This window comes from Salmo trutta, chromosome 36, assembly GCF_901001165.1.
Source record: "Salmo trutta chromosome 36, fSalTru1.1, whole genome shotgun sequence".
Lineage (NCBI taxonomy): Eukaryota > Metazoa > Chordata > Actinopteri > Salmoniformes > Salmonidae > Salmo > Salmo trutta.
Window position 1 is genome coordinate 30,627,584 of NC_042992.1, and position 19,711 is coordinate 30,647,294.

The following is a 19,711-nucleotide window of genomic DNA, read 5'->3' on the forward strand; positions in this document are numbered from 1 at the left end:
CATGCATGCCTCAGTGTTGCTTGCCTCGAAGCGAGCATAGAAGTGATTTAGCTCATCTGGTAGGCTCGTGTCACGGGGCAACATGCGGCTGTGCTTCCCTTTGTAGTCTGTAATAGTTTGCAAGCCCTGCCTCATAAGACGAGCATCGGATCCAGTGTAGTTTGACTCAATCTTAGCCCTGTATTGACGCTTTGTCTGTTTGATGGTTCATCGCAGGGCATAGCAGGATTTCTTGTAAGCTTCCAGGTTAGGGTCCCGCACCTTGAAAGCGGCAGCCCTACCCTTTAGCTCAGTGCGAATGTTGCCTGTAATCCATGGCTTCTGGTTGGGGTATGTACGTACAGTCACTGTGGGGACGACGTCCTCGATGCACTTATTGATAAAGCCAGTGACTGATGCGGTGTACTCCTCAATGCCATCGGAAGAATCCCGGAACATGTTCCAGTCTGTGATAGCAAAACAGTCCTGTAGTTTAGCATCTGCTTCATCTGACCACTTTTTTTATAGACCGAGTCACTGGTGCTTCCTGCTTTAATTTTTGCTTGTAAGCAGGAATCAGGAGGACAGAGTTGTGGTCGGATTTACCAAATGGAGGGCGAGGGAGAGCTTTGTACGCGTCTCTGTGTGTGGAGTACAGGTGATCTAGAATTTTTTTCCCTCTGGTTGCACATTTAACATGTTGATAGAAATTTGGTAGAACTGATTTAAGTTTCCCTGCATTAAAGTCTCCGGCCACTAGGAGCATCGCCTCTGGGTGAGTGGTTTCCTGTTTGCTTATTTCCTTATACAGCTGACTGACTGCGGTCTTAGTGCCGGCATCTGTCTGTGGTGGTAAATAAACAGCCACGAAAAGTATAGCTGAAAACTCTCTAGTCAAGTAGTGTGGCCTGCAATTTATTTATCATTCCGCTTTAGTAGTGTACCTAAAGTCTACTATTCATAAACAGTAGATGCTACAGTATTTTCTCTCTCTCTCTCTCTCTCTCTCTCTCTCTCCTCTCATCTCCTCTCTCCTCTCTCTCTCTCATCTCTCTCTCTCTCTCTCTCTCTCTCTCTCTCTCTCTCTCGTCTGTCTTTAGTAATGCACATAGCACAGTGGTTGTTACATTCTTTCATCTTTGTCCTTTTTCTTCAGTGGTGCACCTGTATTGCCCATTAACAGTAGTAACCAATTCCCCTTATTGTTTTCTTTCCACCCTCTGTAGTTGCTCACAAACAGTACCACAGGGGCAGAAAACTATTTTCCTGGTGTGCTGCAGGTACTGCAGGATTTTGTTCCAATATAGGCACCACATCTGACCAACTGAACTAATTGATCAGTTTAGTGATTGCCTAAATTCAACACACCTGGTCCCTGGTCTTCCAGGTTGGTTAAATCAAAAACATGCAGTAGAACATTGGTAAATTCCACTGTGAATCACAAACAGTAGCACATGGGTAAATTCCAGAGATATACATGTCTTTGATACGTTCTCTCTTCTATGTCTCTTCTTCTTCAGTGGTGTACATGTGCTGCTCATGGGACACTTTCCGGATGCTGATGGTACAGTTTTGGAGGGATGGCTTGCCCCCGGAGGACTATGCTTTCTTCTTCATCGACCTGTTCGGCCACAGCCTGAGGAAGCGGCCCGCTAGGCCCTGGTACAGAGGAGACGCAGACGACCACGCCGCCAAGAAGGCCTTCAGGGTGAGAGGGGGATGACGGAGGGATGGATGAGGGAGGTCTGTAGGAACGAAGGGAGGGGTAGATTGAGTAGGGGGTATAGGAGATGGATTTAATGGGATTTAGTGGGGACTGCATCTTTGGGTCTGGGAAAAGCATTTTAATCCGATGTATTACTGTCATTACATTAAATGAGTGATGACTGAGCAGCAGATAAGAGAAAAAAGCCATCAGTCATGCAGCTGTATTGGTAGGTAATGAGAGACACGATACATTTTGAGAATATTGTGAAATAGGACGTTTTATCGTCAGTTCAAGGAAATAGCACTAACCCAGTGAAAAATTGGAGAGTGGTTGCCTAAACATGCATCATTTTTCTGTGAGATATGTACCTTTTTCAAGAGAGAAATGGATGAGACGAAGGAATGAGGAAACGGAATGACTGAGGAACAAAGGACTATGGCAAAAATGTAACCAAACATATCCAGCTGTATATGTATATATCCAGCTGCATATCTCCCATTACACTGTCAGATAGAGTAACACTGAGTGAGGAATATAGTGTGTTAAGCATTCAGATGACTTGTCTTGATGACAGTACCCAGACAGCAAAATTATTACGGCCCAAATCCAGTCCACATCTACAATGTTACAGCCAGTTATAACTTGGTATTACGGTCAATTAACCCAAGCTATAACCATTTGACAAAACAAACTTGCACAGTGAATTGAAGTTATGTTTGTCTCTCTGGCGAACAGTTTAAATAGATGCAAGCTGCACCACACTACTGGGAAAAAAACGTGCATCTCAAGGGGGAAGGCCAGCTTTGTACAGCGCTGTCGGTATGTTTTCTCACCCTGAATAGCCATGTACTGTAGTCTGTACTGTAAATCAAATATTTTTCACTCCTTCACAAATAAAGTCTAGAGCTTCGTTAGCATACTTACTGTGTAGTACACGCTTACAAAACAAAGTGCTATCTGGAACCTAAAAGGGTTCTTCAGCTGTCCCCATAGGAGAACCCTTTGAAGAACCCTTTTTGGTTTTAGGTAGAACCCTTTTTGGTTTTAGCTGGAACCAAAAAGGGCTCTAACTGGAACCAAAAATGGTTCTCCTATGGGGACAGCCGAATAACCTTTCGGAACCCTTTTTACTAAGAGTGTACAGCATAAAGTTTGGTAGGATTGTTAGATTTTTGCAGAATGCATGCTCTGAACATTATCGCCACATTCCTAAATTACAGCCATGTTTTTACTCACAAGCACGTGGGAGATCGGGCCCCTCGTCTTAAAAGTGTCATAAGTAGCAAAGAGCCCATTTGTCATACATTCCTAATTATTACATTGATAGAATATGTCTCACGTCCTGAGCATTGCCTAAATGTATACAGCCATGTTAAATGACTAATTAAGTTCAGCGGGTAATATATTGATTGCCGTCTACAATACAATAAGAAGAGCGAGCGAGAAAAATGAATAAAAATAGATCGGAAAATTTAAAGAAGGCAGCATATCACAAAGACGTAGTGAATGCTTTGAACATATAAAAATACAGGAAAAAAGAGAAAAGGATGATGAGTCGGAGGTAGGGTAGGGAAACAGAGGGTTTGGTCCAATATCCACACTAGCACACCACTTAACCTCCTAGACTAGAGTCTAAGCCTCTAGATGGCGATATGTACTAACTTATGGAATTGTTTTACGATGGTAATTTGCCTACCCAGACTCCTTGCTCTGGCTAAACGCCACGCCACACCCACGGACATTAGTTTATTTTCCTCAATGACTTCCTTCCCAATGATTTCTAGATTGAAAACACATTCTAGTCTCAAAAACCGATGGGTTGGGCCAACTATATTAATTTGGGGACAGGTCGAAACACACATGAGACATTTATGGACATTTAGCTAGCTTGCTGTTGCTAGCTAACTTGTCCTGGAAAATAAACATTGGGTTGTTGTTTTACCTGAAATGCATATAGTCCTTTTTTTTGCTGGATCTTTGTCGAATTTTGACCCATGTTGTCATACAAAAAATGTTCTAGTTTGTTTTTCTCCTTGTTCATTCTTCTTTTTCTTTGGATTTTTACAATTTAAAATATATCTGTGAGCAGCAATAAACGAGGTTCATAGGATGTCAGAAAGGACACAAGATCAGTTGGATAACAAAGCAGGCACTCCATGATGTAGGAACTATCTTCCTTTATGTGCGATCATGAGACAAATACAAACTCTGGAGTGAATCTGACTATGGTTCATGAAGAGAAAACTATTTTGAGAATTAGCATTACATGTGCAAAGAATTAGTTGCTAATAGTTTCCTTGTTTTTCAAGATGGCAATACCAAATTCAGTGTGGTTTTTGAAGTATTTGTAGCATATCTTAGCATATGTACTAATATGTATCTACTAGATTAGTGTGGCCATCGACGTTATTTTCACAATCTCTTTAGGGACAATTGTGATGAGTTCAAAGACCAAATTTGCAGTGAATCTGACTTTTTTACATAATCAAAAGTGAATTGTTAATAGTTTCCTTATTTTTAAAGATATCAATGCCAAACATGGTTCATCATGGTAATGTCTTTGACGATCCTAAAAAGTTCCAAGTGTTAAGTTGATTTACAAAGGAGTGGATTTACAAAGGATTTAAATGGACATGTAAAATCCAATTTCCTGATTTATCAATAACTTAGCCATCTCTTAACCATTCCCATAGTTCAAACTAAGTTAAGAGATTTACCATGGTCATACATACTGAATGTTGTGTTATTTGGACTTGTGTTTTTCAAAGATTTTCCAAAAGTTCCAAGATGGAGGAAAGTCTGTCCTGATGGACCTTATGTGTTCTTGAGGCAAATTTGTTCAGCATGAGGAAAGACCGCTACATGCAAAGTTCCAAGTCTCTAGGTCATACAGGGCGGTGGATATGAGGGTTTAAGTGAGACTGCTTATAACAACACCACCTATAGGCCAATTGGTGCAATTCCTTTTGACAAAGTTAGTCATGGCCTTTAGTTTGTGTGCCAAAAAAAATCAAAAATATCAATCTATGCTAGTTATTTGACCATGTCAAGGGAAAAAAAACCTCTAAGAATAACAATAGGTTTCACAGCTTTGCCGTGAACCCCTAATTAAAATGAGACGCGAGTTTTGACGAGTGTTTGTACAATATCTAACATGAGACTATGGCAATGTGTATGTCATGATCTATATGTTATGTTATTGCATTTTTCTGACTGGTTGTCATTCATTTTTCTTGACAGAGTGTGAAGATCCTGACCTACAAAGAGCCACAGAACCCAGAGTACCGGGAGTTTGTGTCCAACCTGAAGATGGATGCATTGAACATGTTCAACTTCACCGTAGAAGACTCGCTGGTAAGTGGGGGTGGCTGATTGGTTGCTTGACTGGTTTGTTGGTTGATTGACAGGCAGGGAGAGGTCAGAATAGAAAGCCGGTAGAAATAAGTCAGTAAAAGTACAACTACAGATGTTGTTGGAGCGAGAGTGGTAGAGACAAAAAAATCGAGGATGTCTCTCTTATTCACAGGATGAACACTCAAGAAAATCCAACTTTGAAAAGCATTGTACCTCTTTCAGACCCACAGACAGAATGAAATAGACAAAACGTATTAATTAGACCAGGGATGGGCAACTGGCCCGCAGGCCCCCCTTTTGTAGGCCCGCTGACCAATAAAAAAAAATCTAACCAAAAAATATTTTGAAACTCAGTCGTGGCCTCAACTTACTGTTGAGAGTTATAACAATATAATACAATAAAATATGCAATTTCAAAATTTGGTTGGGCATCAGCAGTCACTCAATTATCCCATGTCAGCAAATGATCTTTAGGTTGATAAGTTAGTCTAGCGGTCAGCTATCTAAACTTGTAGTAAGCCTGGTCGAATCCCCAACCGGGGTGGGACCCATTGATCATCAGTTATCATATTAAAAGCAGCGAAATCTTCCCCTCAGCCCCATAGCAAAATGTGTAGAATTACAGGAAATGAATTTAACATTTTTTGTTTTAGTTTTTGCTGTCATGAAGGGGATCCCTAAAATCTTTTGCTCACAAGGTGGGTAACTGGCTCACTGTTACCGGTGTGGGCCCAAACTGTACTGCCTCTACCTGCCTTCACAATGCATGACCTTTCAAAGGCTGCTGGGACAAGAGAGGACATCCGAGAGGCTGTAGAATGTTCATGATTTCCCCTCAGTCCTAATGGATCTCATGGTAAAAAAACATAGGTAGGTTTATTCTTCGCCAATACGGATGTTCTGCGATGTGTGTAACACTAGTCCTTAAATGGTATTTGAATCGCAACAGTAGATATGGAATATTGTCATTTGATGCACCATTGTCAACGATTTAATTCTGTCCTATGAGGAGTGGATGGAAAATTGTACGATATACTGTTACAGTAATTCCTCATTGTCCCCACTACAGATCCTTGGGTTGTCCCATTCCATCAACAGGGGTTACTGGGTAAATGTTGCTTGTATGAGTTATTCAGGGCAGAGCATGCCAGTTAAGCTTCTGGTGACTGAAATGGGGTGGTTAAGACTCTGGCCGCTCATATATCAAAAAACACCTTCACAATTTCCTCTACCCTCTCTTTTCTCCTCTCCCACTCGTTCTCTTTATTTAGATTCTCTCTCTCTCTCTCTCTCTCTCTCTCTCTTTCTCTTTCTCTTTCTCTTTCTCTCTCTCTTCTCTCTCTCTTCTCTCTCTCTCCCCCCCCCCTCTTTCCGGTTCTAAAACCAGCTGTAATTATTTATATAAAGGTGAAGATTGGAGTCTATGCTTTGAATCTACACCCTTAGAAAAGCCCAAACTTTTTTGGGGTTGAACCGTTTGAAGAACCTTTTTTTGGTTCCAGGTAGAACCCTTCTACCTGGAACCAAAAAGGGTTCTCCTATGTGGACAGCTGAAGAACCCTTTTGGAACCCTTTTTGTGTAGAGAATTAACATTCTGCCATTTTGCCTTCTGGCTCTGGCTGGATTTGCTAGTATAGAATTACCTTAATTACCAGTATGCAATTATCAAACTGTAAGTATAGGTGTTGCATTTAAATTCCAGTACTTTAAAGTCAGTCAGCGATCGCTGTGGGACATCTAGAAATGGTCATTTCCCTGCACTTGGTTTGCACAGTCCCTAAGTATGATTGTCAAGTAAAATTCCAACTTAATTAGACTGTTGTCTGGCAACAGATTTAGATGTTCCACTGAAATGCTAAATTCTGCATGTTGGGACATGCAGTTCTGGTAACCATTGCTATAATAAATGGTTAGCTATGCATTCATTAAAAGAACAGTGTTATTTTTAGCTATGCTAATATAATATAGGTTATAGAACCGATAACAAGCTCTCAATGTGATATACTGTACAGAAGCATCTTGCAGAAATGAAAATTGGCTGAATGCCAGTGGCTTACTGCTTTTTCTGTCTCTGAGAATCCTGGTGTTGAAACATACAGTAGTAGCATTCATGAATCTCATGCGTCACCCTGTTTTCTAAGTGGATTATTGGGCTTGCTAGAGTGTATATTTTCCACACAAACCTGGCTTTCGATAGATGAAGTTATGCCACAGGTCTTTTTACACTGCAAACAGGGATTTATCTGTCAAGGAGAGCATATTGAGTTGCATATCTCCCCTTGGGAAGATTTTGGGGATCTTTTTGGTGTGTGGCATCATGTTGTTTATGGAAAATAACAAGCTGTTGCTTTATAGCCACTGCTGGGTTCAGTGTCGGTGAGCTAAGGTTGTTGGAAAGTCTCTCACAGACTCTCATAAGCATGGTGGTGCTGAGCTAATTGGAGTGACAGGGCTGTGTGTCACACTCCAGTGTCTCTAGTCTCAGCCCAATCAATGGCCCCTCAGTTAGGAAGCTAGCGAGCTGGTCACTAATTAACGCAGCAACAGTCCAGGAAAGGTAGAAAGTTACGCTTCCCCTCTCATTTGGCACTTAGGAAAACTTGATGATATCCTAATTGCTATAGCAACACGGATCCAACGTAGAAATGGCAGCCAGTATTGTACAGTGTACTTGAGCAGCCCTGCTTATTACGCTAGGAGACGGGCTAAAGTTCAGGCTAAACATCTATGTGGATTTGTCAGCTCGTGAAAGCAGTTCCATGCATCTTTAGATCACATTGTATTTGTGTGGTAGACATAGTAAGTTTCACCTAAATACACAATTAAAATGTCTCTATGAACATTTTGTAAATTACACAGTTTGTGCAAGACATTTATTCTGTGAAACCATGTCAAGGTATATAAATGATGTTATTATGTTTGAGTTGTGGGTGGTAATAGAGTGATTATGAGATGTAGAGGGAGTGTGGGTGTAGAGAGCTGCCTGGCTAAAATTCAGGGGTTTCCTCTGTAAGAGAGCTTAAATTGGTACTCAACGTCCCTAGGTGGTGCCTGCTAAAGTGCTGAACGAGAGATGTGGGGGGCAGGCGCTCCACCTTTATTAGAGCCAACGAGGGATGGAGTGTGGGGACGGTTGTTCGCTCAGGGGCCAGCTAATGTACCTGTGTCTGTCTGTCTGTCTGTCTGTCTGTCTGTCTGTCTGTCTGTCTGTCTGTCTGTCTGTCTGTCTGTCTGTCTGTCTGTCTGTCTGTCTGTCTGTCTGTCTGTCCTGCTGTCTGTCCTGCTGTCTGTCTGTCCTGTCCTTTGCCTTGCTGTCCTTGCCTTGCCTGCTTCTTGCCTTGCTGCTTGCCTTGCCTTGCCATTGCCTTGCCTTGCCCTTGCCTTGCCTTGCCTTGCCTTGCCTTGCCTTGGCCTTGCTTGCCTTGCTGCCTTGCCTTGCCTTGCCTTGCCTTGCCTTGCCTTGCCTTGCCTTGCCTTGCCTTGCCTTGCCTTGCCTTGACTGCCTTGCCTGCCTGTGCCTTGCCTTGCCTTGCCTTGCCTTGCCTGCCTTGCCTTGCCTTGCCTTGCCTTGCCTTGCCTTGCCTTGCCTTGCCTTGCCTTGCCTTGCCTTGCCTTGCCTTGCCTTGCCTTGCCTTGCCTTGCCTTGCCTTGCCTTGCCTTGCCTTGCCTTGCCTTGCCTTGCCTTGCCTTGCCTTGCCTTGCCTTGCCTTGCCTTGCCTTGCCTTGCCTTGCCTTGCCTTGCCTTGCCTTGCCTTGCCTTGCCTTGCCTTGCCTTGCCTTGCCTTGCCTTGCCTTGCCTTGCCTTGCCTTGCCTTGCCTTGCCTTGCCTTGCTTGCCTTGCCTTGCCTTGCCTTGCCTTGCCTTGCCTTGCCTTGCCTTGCCTTGCCTTGCCTTGCCTTGCCTTGCCTTGCCTTGCCTTGCCTTGCCTTGCCTTGCCTTGCCTTGCCTTGCCTTGCCTTGCCTTGCCTTGCCTTGCCTTGCCTTGCCTTGCCTTGCCTTGCCTTGCCTTGCCTTGCCTTGCCTTGCCTTGCCTTGCCTTGCCTTGCCTTGCCTTGCCTTGCCTTGCCTTGCCTTGCCTTGCCTTGCCTTGCCTTGCCTTGCCTTGCCTTGCCTTGCCTTGCCTTGCCTTGCCTTGCCTTGCCTTGCCTTGCCTTGCCTTGCCTTGCCTTGCCTGCCTTGCCTTGCCTTGCCTTGCCTTGCCTTGCCTTGCCTTGCCTTGCCTTGCCTTGCCTTGCCTTGCCTTGCCTTGCCTTGCCTTGCCTTGCCTTGCCTTGCTTGCCTTGCCTTGCCTTGCCTTGCCTTGCCTTGCCTTGCCTTGCCTTGCCTTGCCTTGCCTTGCCTTGCCTTGCCTTGCCTTGCTTGCTTGCCTTGCCTTGCCTTGCCTTGCCTTGCCACTTGCCTTGCCTTGCCTTGCCTACCTTGCCTTGCCTTGCCTTGCCTTGCCTTGCCTTGCCTTGCCTTTGCCTTGCCTTGCCTTGCCTTGCCTTGCCTTGCCTTGCCTTGCTTGCCTTGCCTTGCCTTGCCTTGCCTTGCCTTGCCTTGCCTTGCCTTGCCTTGCCTTGCCTTGCCTTGCTTGCCTTGCCTTGCCTTGCCTTGCCTTGCCTGCCTTGCCTTGCCTTGCTTGCCTTGCCTTGCCTTGCTTGCCTTGCCTTGCCTTGCCTTGCCTTGCCTTGCCTTGCCTTGGCCTTGCCTTGCCTTGCCTTGCCTTGCCTTGCCTTGCCTTGCCTTGCCTTGGCCTTGCCTTGCCTTGCCTTGCCTTGCCTTGCCTTGCCTTGCCTTGCCTTGCCTTGCCTTGCCTTGCCTTGCCTTGCCTTGCCTTGCCTTGCCTTGCCTTGCCTTGCCTTGCCTTGCCTTGCCTTGCCTTGCCTTGCCTTGCCTTGCCTTGCCTTGCCTTGCCTTGCCTTGCCTTGCCTTGCCTTGCCTTGCCTTGCCTTGCCTGCCTTGCCTTGCCTTGCCTTGCCTTGCCTTGCCTTGCCTTGCCTTGCCTTGCCTTGCCTTGCCTTGCCTTGCCTTGCCTTGCCTTGCCTTGCCTTGCCTTGCCTTGCCTTGCCTTGCCTTGCCTTGCCTTGCCTTGCCTTGCCTTGCCTTGCCTTGCCTTGCCTTGCCTTGCCTTGCCTTGCCTTGCCTTGCCTTGCCTTGCCTTGCCTTGCCTTGCCTTGCCTTGCCTTGCCTTGCCTTGCCTTGCCTTGCCTGCCTTGCCTTGCCTTGCCTTGCCTTGCCTTGCCTTGCCTTGCCTTGCCTGCCTTGCCTTGCCTTGCCTTGCCTTGCCTTGCCTTGCCTTGCCTTGCCTTGCCTTGCCTTGCCTTGCCTTGCCTTGCCTTGCCTTGCCTTGCCTGCCTTGCCTTGCCTTGCCTTGCCTTGCCTTGCCTTGCCTTGCCTTGCCTTGCCTTGCCTTGCCTGCCTTGCCTTGCCTTGCCTTGCCTTGCCTTGCCTTGCCTTGCCTTGCCTTGCCTTGCCTTGCCTTGCCTTTGCCTTGCCTTGCCTTGCCTTGCCTTGCCTTGCCTTGCCTTGCCTTGCCTTGCCTTGCCTTGCCTTGCCTTGCCTTGCCTTGCCTTGCCTTGCCTTGCCTTGCCTTGCCTTGCCTTGCCTTGCCTTGCCTTGCCTTGCCTTGCCTTGCCTTGCCTTGCCTTGCCTTTGCCTTGCCTTGCCTTGCCTTGCCTTGCCTTGCCTTTGCTTGCCCTTGCCTTGCCTTGCCTTGCCTTGCCTTGCCTTGCCTTGCCTTGCCTTGCCTTGCCTTGCCTTGCCTTGCCTTGCCTTGCCTTGCCTTGCCTTGCCTTGCCTTGCCTTGCCTTGCCTTGCCTTGCCTTGCCTTGCCTGTTAAAGGTCCAATGCAGCCATTTTTATCTCAATATCAAATCCTTTCTGGACACAATTAAGTACCTAACTGTGATTGTTTTCAATTAAAATGGTAAAAATAAACAAAAATAGCTTATTAGCAAGAGCAATTTCTCAAGCAAGAATTTTACTAGGATTGTCTGGGAGTGGCCTGCAAACTAGCTGTTATTGGCAGAGCGGTTTGGAACTATCTTTCTTATTGGTCTATTAACCAATTTACCGTGATGTCACCAGACAGGCCAAAACTCCATCCCACCAAACAGCTCTTAGACTAAAAGGGCATTATCATCACTTTCACAATTTCACAGGATTATTCCAACTTCATAGTGTGTAAGAATATATAAAGCACAGGGAAATCACGTTTTTTGACTGCACTGGGCCTTTAAGCCACATTTATGGTAGAAAGGTGGCGTCCTGATGAGTCACAGACACACTTCTGTGTAACTCCACTGTGGCCAACACCTACTTAATTTTGTCTGCTTTGCTGTCACATCTGTCTGCGACTCACCAGGACGAAACTTGCCTTTTCTAACATAAATTTGGATTTTGTCTGTCTGTCTGCCCGTTAGTCCGTCCGTCTGTCCTTCTGTCTGTCTTTTTCCAGTGAACAGCTCTCTCCATATCCCAAGCTTTATTTTTCTCTCTTCCATGTGTCTGTACTGGGCTTGAATCAGTCCACCTGGCCACTGTTTTTGACAGTCTTTCAGCTGCCCAAAACTTTAAATGCCCATATTGGAAGTTATTTTTCTCACCCCTACAACTACTTCTGCATGCTTTGGAGATTCATTATAGATTCATAGTTTCATTATTAAACTCCTTCATATCTTCATCTCTTGTTACCTGTGGGCAACAACGACAGCATCTGTCAAAATACCTGCCACAGCACGAGTCAGTAAAATCCAATCACTACTGTACTTATTAAAAATACACACTGAATCTCACAACATGTACAGAGTAAAAGGTCCATTTAAATAGAAAGACAGAGAAAAGAACTGGATAAATATGCATAATGTTTGTTTATATTAAGCTTATGTTTGATTCATGTATGAAGGAATAGTTGGTTGGTTGGATGGGTGGATGTATAGTTTGTCGGCTATGTTTTAGCTAATATTGTTTGGATTTTAAGGTTTACTGGTGGATGGGCGGCAGGTAGCCTAGTGGTTAGAGCATTGGACTAGTAACCGAAAGGTTGCAAGATCAAATCCCCGAGCTGACAAGGTAAAAATCTGTCGTTCTGCCCCTGAACAAGGCAGTGAACCCACTGTTCCTAGGCCGTCATTGAAAATAAGAATTTGTTCTTAACTGACTTGCCTAGTTAAATAAAGGTAAAATAAATGGACATATAGTCAAGCCCAGATTTATTGGCACCCTTGATAAAGATGAACAAAAAAGACTGAATAAAATAAATAATACAAATACTGAGCTATATATTGTACCCTCCCCCCCCCCAATTTTTTTTTTAAACTAATACAATTGCTCAGAGAAAGGTCCTGGGACTCTTCTTAAGGTCAATGGCATCATGAACCTTACCCAGTACCTGGACATTTTAGCCAAAAAACAGTTTGCCTCGGCCAGAGGGCTGATCATTGTAGGCAAGTGGATCTTCCAGCAAGACAATAACACATACAAATCCACAAAGAAATGGTTAATTGACCACAAAATCAACATTTTGCAATGGCCATCTCAGTCTCCGGACTTGATCTGAAAAGATTCTGTGTGGAGGAATGGTCTAAGATCCCTCCCAAAGTGTTCTGCAGTCTCATAAAACATTTTAGAACAACTCTTTGTGCCTTTATCTTCGCAAGGTGAGGTGGTATTGAAAACAGGGGTGCCAATACATTTCACCCCATATCTTTTTAAGATAAAGAATTATTACTTGTTAAAAAAATCTCTTTTTTTTTTTTTAGCATACACTATAGCTCAGTATTTGTATTATTTATTTTATACCATCTTTTTTTCTCATCTTCTATCAAGGGTGCCAATAATTCTGGACCTGACTGTAGATGGCTTGAATTATAATTCAGTGAAAGATTCTCCAGCTTCTCCAGCTGTCCCAAGTCCGCAGTGGGAGGTTAGACATATTTCTAACCACAGGGGAATAGGATCTATTTCTCCATGTCTGAGTGATGTAGAGATATGGCCAGTTTTGGCACAAGTGTAAATCCATGCTCATAGTCTGGGCTCTAACTCAAACAAATACAGGTTTTACTTATGAGCCTGTGTTAGGCATTCTATAATAGTTCATATTTATAGTTACACAGTTACATTCGGGGCCAGTAAATAATCCCTATGTCAGCGTGAACTCTTTCAAGGTCTATTCAAGTCAAGTCACATACAGGCTTGACTCTGGCTCACACACACACACACACACTCACGCACACAAACATGTAGACAAACACACACACACACCCTTACACGCACAAACAAACACACTGTTATGGATACTCTCAGACACACTCAGACGTGTGTCTGAGAGAGGTAGAGGACTAAAAAGTGGATGAAAAGATAGACAGGTAGAAAACAAGTAACAAACAGATGAAAAGGAGAGAACAACAGATGGTATGAGAGTGGATGTAACAAGATTTGATGACTGTCCTCCTCCCTCCATCCTTCTAGACGAACCTGATAGCAGGAGGCTTCTATGACGGGGTAATGCTTTACTCTCAGGCCCTGAACGAGACCATGGCCGAGGCAGGGGGCCGGCCGCGAGGGGACATCGTCACCAAGAGGATGTGGAACCGCACGTACCACGGTGAGTCAACGCAGATACACACACAAACAATGCCCGTATCAAAATAATATTCCAAACTTATTTTTCAGTAGTGCCATACCGTCCATTTGAAATGATATGGTTGTTTTTGGTAAGATCACTATTTAGCTCACTTTAAGGCCTATGCATTGGACAGAAAATGTCGCCCATCATCTGTACACTTTTAGGAAAAAAGGTGCTATCTAGAACCTAAATAGTTCTACCTGGAACCAAAAAGGGTTCTCCTATGGGGACAGCCGAAGAACCCTTTTGGAGCCCTTTTTTCTATAGTTAACTATAGTATAAATAATGTTGTGAAATAAAACTGTAGTATATACTATATTATAAACTGGGTGGTTCGAGTCCTGAATGCTGATTGGCTGACAGCCGTGTTATGTAATGGCAATAAGGCACTTCGGGGGTTTGTGGTATATGGCCAATATACCACACCCACTCGGGCCTTATTGCTTAAGTAATTAATGTAGACTTTTTGCAGATTTTAGTATACTGCAGTATTTACTGTAGTGTCTTTTCAGTCTGCAGTATACTGTAGTGTTTTTGCAGACTGTAGTATACTGTAGTATTTACTGTAGTTTTTGCAGACTAGTATACTGTAGTGTTTGCAGACATGAATCTATTATTTACCATAGTGTTTAGTGTTAATATCTTTGACATAGAAATGGAGTCTTTCTCCTTTTATTTAACTAGGCAAGTCAGTTAAGAACAAATTCTTATTTACAATGACAGCCTAGGAACAGTTGGTTAACTGCCTTGTTCAGGGGCAGAACAACAGATTTTTACCTTGTCAGCTTGGGGATTCGATCTAGCAACCTTTCGGTTACTGGCCCAACTCTCTAACCACTAGGCTACCTGCCGCCCCAAATTCCTCCTTGAGGAATTTTTTTTAAATATATTTTTTTTAAATTGAACCTTTATTTAACTAGGCAAGTCAGTTAAGAACACATTCTTATTTACAATGACGGTCTACTAAAAGGCAAAAGGCCTCCTGCGGGGACGGGGGCTGGGATTAAACATTTAAAATAAAATAAAAATATAGGACAAAACACACATCACGACAAGAGAGACAACACTACATAAAGAGAGAACTAAGACAACAACATAGCATGGCAGCAACACATAACAACACAGCATGATAGCAAACATAATGGAGAAATAATAAAATAGCACATTTTCCATAACTTGTAAATTAAATCAATCAAAATCCAATAAAATGTAATGTTATTGTGTCACATGCTTCGTAGAAAACAGGTGTGGACTAACAGTGAAATGCTTACTTACGGGCCCTTCCCAACAACGCAGAGAGAAAATTAGAAAAATAATGTCACAAGGAGTAAATAGACAAGGATTTACGATAACTTGGCTATGTACACGGGGTACCAGTGCTGAGTTGACGTGCAGGCTGCGAGGTAATTGAGGTAGATACAGTATGTACAGTGCCTTCAGAAAGTATTCACACCCCTTGACCTTTTCCACATCTTGTTGCGTTCCAGCCTACTTTTTTTTTATCACTGGCCTACTCACAATACACCATAATGTCAAAGTGGAATGATGTTATTAGAAATGTTTAAACATTTATAAAAAATGAAAAGCAGAAATGTCTTGAGTCAATAAGTATTCAACCCCTTTGTTATGGCAAGTCGAAATGCGTTCAGAAGTAAAACATTTGCTTAACAATTTGAATGCTCACTCTGTTTGCAATAATAGTGTTTAACATAATTATTTTATAACTACCTCATATCTTGTATGCCACACATACAATTATCTCTAAGGTCCCTCATCTCTAAGGTCCCTCAATTTCAAACACTGATTCAGCTACAAAGACCAGGGAGGTTTTCCAATGCCTCGCAAAGGATGGCACCTATTGGTACATGCGTAAAAAAAAAAAGCAGACATTGAGTATCCCTTTGAGTATGGTGAAGTTATTAAAAACCCTTTTGATGGTGTATCAATACACCCAGTCACTACAAAGAAGCAGGCGTCCTTCCTAAATGTTCCAAAACATGCATTCTGTTTTCAACAAGGCACTAAAGTAATACAGCAGATGTGGCAAAGCAATTCACTTTTTGTCCTGAATACAAAGTGTTATGTGTTGTATTGGATTTGCACCCCTAACATTACTGAGTACCACTCTCCATATTTTCAAGCATAGTGGTGGCTGCATCATGTTATGGGTATGCTTGTAATCGTTAATAACTGGGGAGTTTTTCAGAATAAAAAATAAATGTCACAGGCAAAATCCTATAAGAAAACCTGGTTCAGTCTGCTTTCCACCAGACACTGGGCGATGAATTCACCTTTCAACAGGACAATAACCTAAAACAAAAGGCCACTGGAGTTGCTTACCAAGAAGACAGGGAATGTTCGGGAGTGGCCGAGTTACAGTTTTGACTTAAATCTACTTCAAAATCTGTGTTAGTGTCTAACAATGATCAACAACCAATTTGACGGAGCTTGAAGAATTTTTTAAGGAATAATGGGCAAATGTTGCACAATCCAGGTGCGGAAAGCTCTTAGAAACTTACCCAGAAAGACTCTCACGGCTTTAATGGCTGCCAAAGGTGCTTCTACAAGTATTGACTCAGGGGTGTGAATACTTATGTAAATGAGTTATTTCTGTATTTTATTTTCAATACATTTGCAGCAATTTCTAGAAACATGTTTTCACTTTGTCATTATGTGGTATTGTTTGTAGAGGGGTGAGAAAAACAATAATTTAATACATTTTGAATTCAGGCTGTAACACAACAAAATGTGTAATAAGTCAAGGCGTATGGATACTTTCTGAAGGCACTGTACATATAGGTAGGGGTAAAGTGACTAAGCAACAGGATAGATCATAAACAGTAGCAGCAGTGTATGTGATGAGTCAAAAGAGTGTAAAAGGGTAAATGCAGATAGTGCGGGTAGCTATCTGGTTAACTTTTTAGGAGTCTTGTGGCTTTGAGGGGTAGAATCTGTTCAGGGTCCTGTTAGTTCCTGACTTGGTGGATCACTACCGCTTGCCGTGCGGTATCAGAAAGTCAACAGTCTATGACCTGGGTGGCTGGAGTCTTTGACAATTTTTAGGGCCTTCCTCTGACACGGCCTCGTATTGAGGTCCTGGATGGCAGGGAGCTCAGCCCCAGTGATGTAGGGCCGTACGCACTACCCTCTGTAGCGCTTTGCGCTCGGATGCCAAGCATTCCATGATCAGCTCCTTTGTCTTGCTGACATTGAGGGAGAGGTTGTTGTCATGGCACCACACTGCCAGGTCACCGACCTCCTCCCTAGCTGTTTCATTGTCGTCGGTGGAAAAGGCCTACCACTGTCATGGTAGGCCTGATCACGGATGGTGTTGGAGTCATGTGCTGCCACACAGTCGTGGGTGAACAGGGAGTAAGCACACACCCCAGAGGGGCTCCTGTGTTGATGGTCAGCATGGCGGATTTGTTGTTACCTACCCTTATCACCTATCAGGAAGTCCAAGAACCAGTTGCAGAGGGAGGTGTTCAGTTCCAGGGTCCTGAGCTTAGTGATGAGCTTGGAGGGCACTATGCTGTTGAACGTTAAGCTGTAGTGAATGAACAGCATTCTCACATAGGTGTTCCTCTTGTCCTGGTAGTAGAGGACAGTGTGGAGTACAATAAAAATTGTGTCATCTGTGGATCTGTTGGGGTGGTATGCGAATTGGAGTGGGTCCAGAGTGTCTGGGATGATGGTGTTGTTGTGAGCCATGACCAGCCTTTTAAAGCATTTGATGGCTCAAGATGTGATTACTATGGGGAAATAATCATTTAGACAGGTTACCTTGCTGTTCTTGGGCACAGGGACTATGGTGATCTGCTTGAAACATGTAGGTATTACAGACTGGGTCATTGAAAATGTCAATGAAGAAACTTGCCAGCTGGTCAGCGCATGCGCTGAGTACACATCCTGGTAATCCATCTGGCCCTGCAGCTTTGTGAATGTTAACCTGTTTAAAGGCCTTACTCACATCAGCTAAGGAGAGCGAGATCACACAGTTGTCCAGAAACAGGTGGTGCTCTCATGCATGGTTCAGGGTTGCTTACCTCGAAACGAGCATAGAATGCATTTAGCTCATCTGGTAGGCTTGCGTCAATGGGCAGCTCGCGGCTGGGTTTCCCTTTGTAATACGTGATAGTTTGCAAACCCTGCCACATCCAACAAGCATCAGAGCTGCCGATCTTAGTCCTGTATTGATGCGTTGCCTGTTTCATGGCTCATCGGAGGTCGTAGCGGGATTTATTATAAGCATCCGGATTAGTGTCCCGTTCCTTGAAAGCGGCGGCTCTAGCCTTTATCTCAGTGCGAATGTTGCCTGTATTTTGTGGCTTCTGGTTGGGATATGTACATATCAAGGTTTCCCTTAGGAAAATGTGGCACCGGACAACATTACCGGGAAGATTTAAATCAGGGCGTCCACCCACTGTGCTCAAAATGACAGAAATCACATATAAATTATGGTAATGCATCTTAACAGAACATGGAACTAATGTAATGAAGCAGCCAATAAAATGTCATTTTCAAACATTTGCCAAAATGCAATTTGTGGGAAAACACCCATTCTAAACAGTGCACCTGATAGCGGTTCCATATGTAACAGATGAAAATCTCTTTTAGAAACTTAGGAAGAGGGGGAATCTTAAAATTCAACAACTAGGATGGATTGCTAATATGACCAGAATTGTGCCTTTGGCTTCTGGAAAACTAAATAAAGCTGATATGAAAATCAATAGAACAGGAGAGAAAAAGCATAGCAGATCCAATAGGGAAGTAAACGGAAATAATTTTGCCAAAAGTATATTATTACTCCTGTCTTTACAGAAATAAATAAAATAATGCTAAATACTTCACCAGAAAGCATGACTTAGCCACAGAGGAAATAAGGATCATAAGCTTCTTTAAAAAAATATCTGTGGATTGTTTCAAATCCTAAGCTCGTAGGCCTATGCCTATTTTGGAAACCCGCAATTTGGGTAGCATGCGTGACGATATGCCTAGATGATCACTGAGTGGCGGCTGTCAGTGAAAAGCATCTAAAATATGTGTGAAGATAATGTGTCTTGAGTATCATTTTAAATGTTGAGACAAGAAGGGAGGGATGTGTGGCGAAGATACAGTGCATTCCAAAACTATTCAGACCCCTTGACTTTTTCATATTTTGTTACGTTACAGCCTTACTCTAAAATATATATATTTTTATCCCTCATAAATCTACACACAATACTCCATCATGACAAAGTAAAAACTAGGTTTTAGAAATGTTTGTAAAAAAACAGATATCACATTTACATAAGTATTCAGAACCTTTACTCAGTACTTTGTTGAAGTACCTTTGGTAGCGATTACAGCATTAAGTCTTATTTGGTATGTCGCTACAAGCTTGGCACAGGTGTATTTGGGGAGTTTCTCCCATTCTTCTCTGCAGATCCTCTCAAGCTCTGTCAGGTTGGATGGGGAGCGTCGCTGCACAGCTATTTTCAGTCTCTCCAGAGATGTTCGATCGGGTTCAAATCTGGGCTCTGGCTGGGCCACTCAAAGACATTCAGAGACTTGTCCCTATGCCACTCCTGCGTTGTCTTGGCTGTGTGCTTAGGGTCGTTTTCCTGTTGGAAGGTGAACCTTCTCCCCAGTCTGAGGTCCTGTGCGCTCTGGAGCAGGTTTTCATCAAAGATCTCTCTGTACTTTTCTCTGTTCGATCCTGACTAGTCTCCCAGTCCCTGCCGCTGAAAAACATCCCCACAGCATGATGCTGCCACCACCATGCTTCACCGTAGAGATGGTGCCAGGTTTCCTCCAGACATTTGGCATTCAGACCAAAGAGTTCAATCTTGGTTTCATCAGACCAGAGAATCTTGTTTTTCATGGTCTGACAGTCCTTTAGGTGCCCTTTGTAAAACTCAAGCGGGCTGTCATGTGCCTTTTACTGAGGAGTGGCTTCCGTCTGGCAACTCTACCATAAAGACCTGATTGGTGGAGTGCTGCAGAGATGGTTGTCCTTCTGTAAGGTTCTCCCACCTCCACAGAGGAACTCTAGAGCTCTGTCAGAGACCATCGGGTTCTT

The 19,711-nt window shown here is 43.6% G+C and overlaps 1 protein-coding gene across 5 annotated transcripts in view; it reads left to right on the forward strand.

Annotated features, from left to right (window-relative positions):
* The window catches only part of LOC115175842 (atrial natriuretic peptide receptor 1), a 111,825-nt gene that overhangs the window by 30,290 nt on the left and 61,824 nt on the right, over positions 1 to 19,711 (forward strand). For all 5 annotated transcript variants that reach the window (XM_029735399.1, XM_029735398.1, XM_029735396.1 and 2 more), the window contains 3 exons: positions 1,500 to 1,687; positions 4,928 to 5,041; positions 13,494 to 13,629. In XM_029735399.1, coding sequence (XP_029591259.1) covers positions 1,500 to 1,687; positions 4,928 to 5,041; positions 13,494 to 13,629 — 438 coding nt within the window. The remainder of the gene's footprint in view (positions 1 to 1,499; positions 1,688 to 4,927; positions 5,042 to 13,493; positions 13,630 to 19,711) is intronic.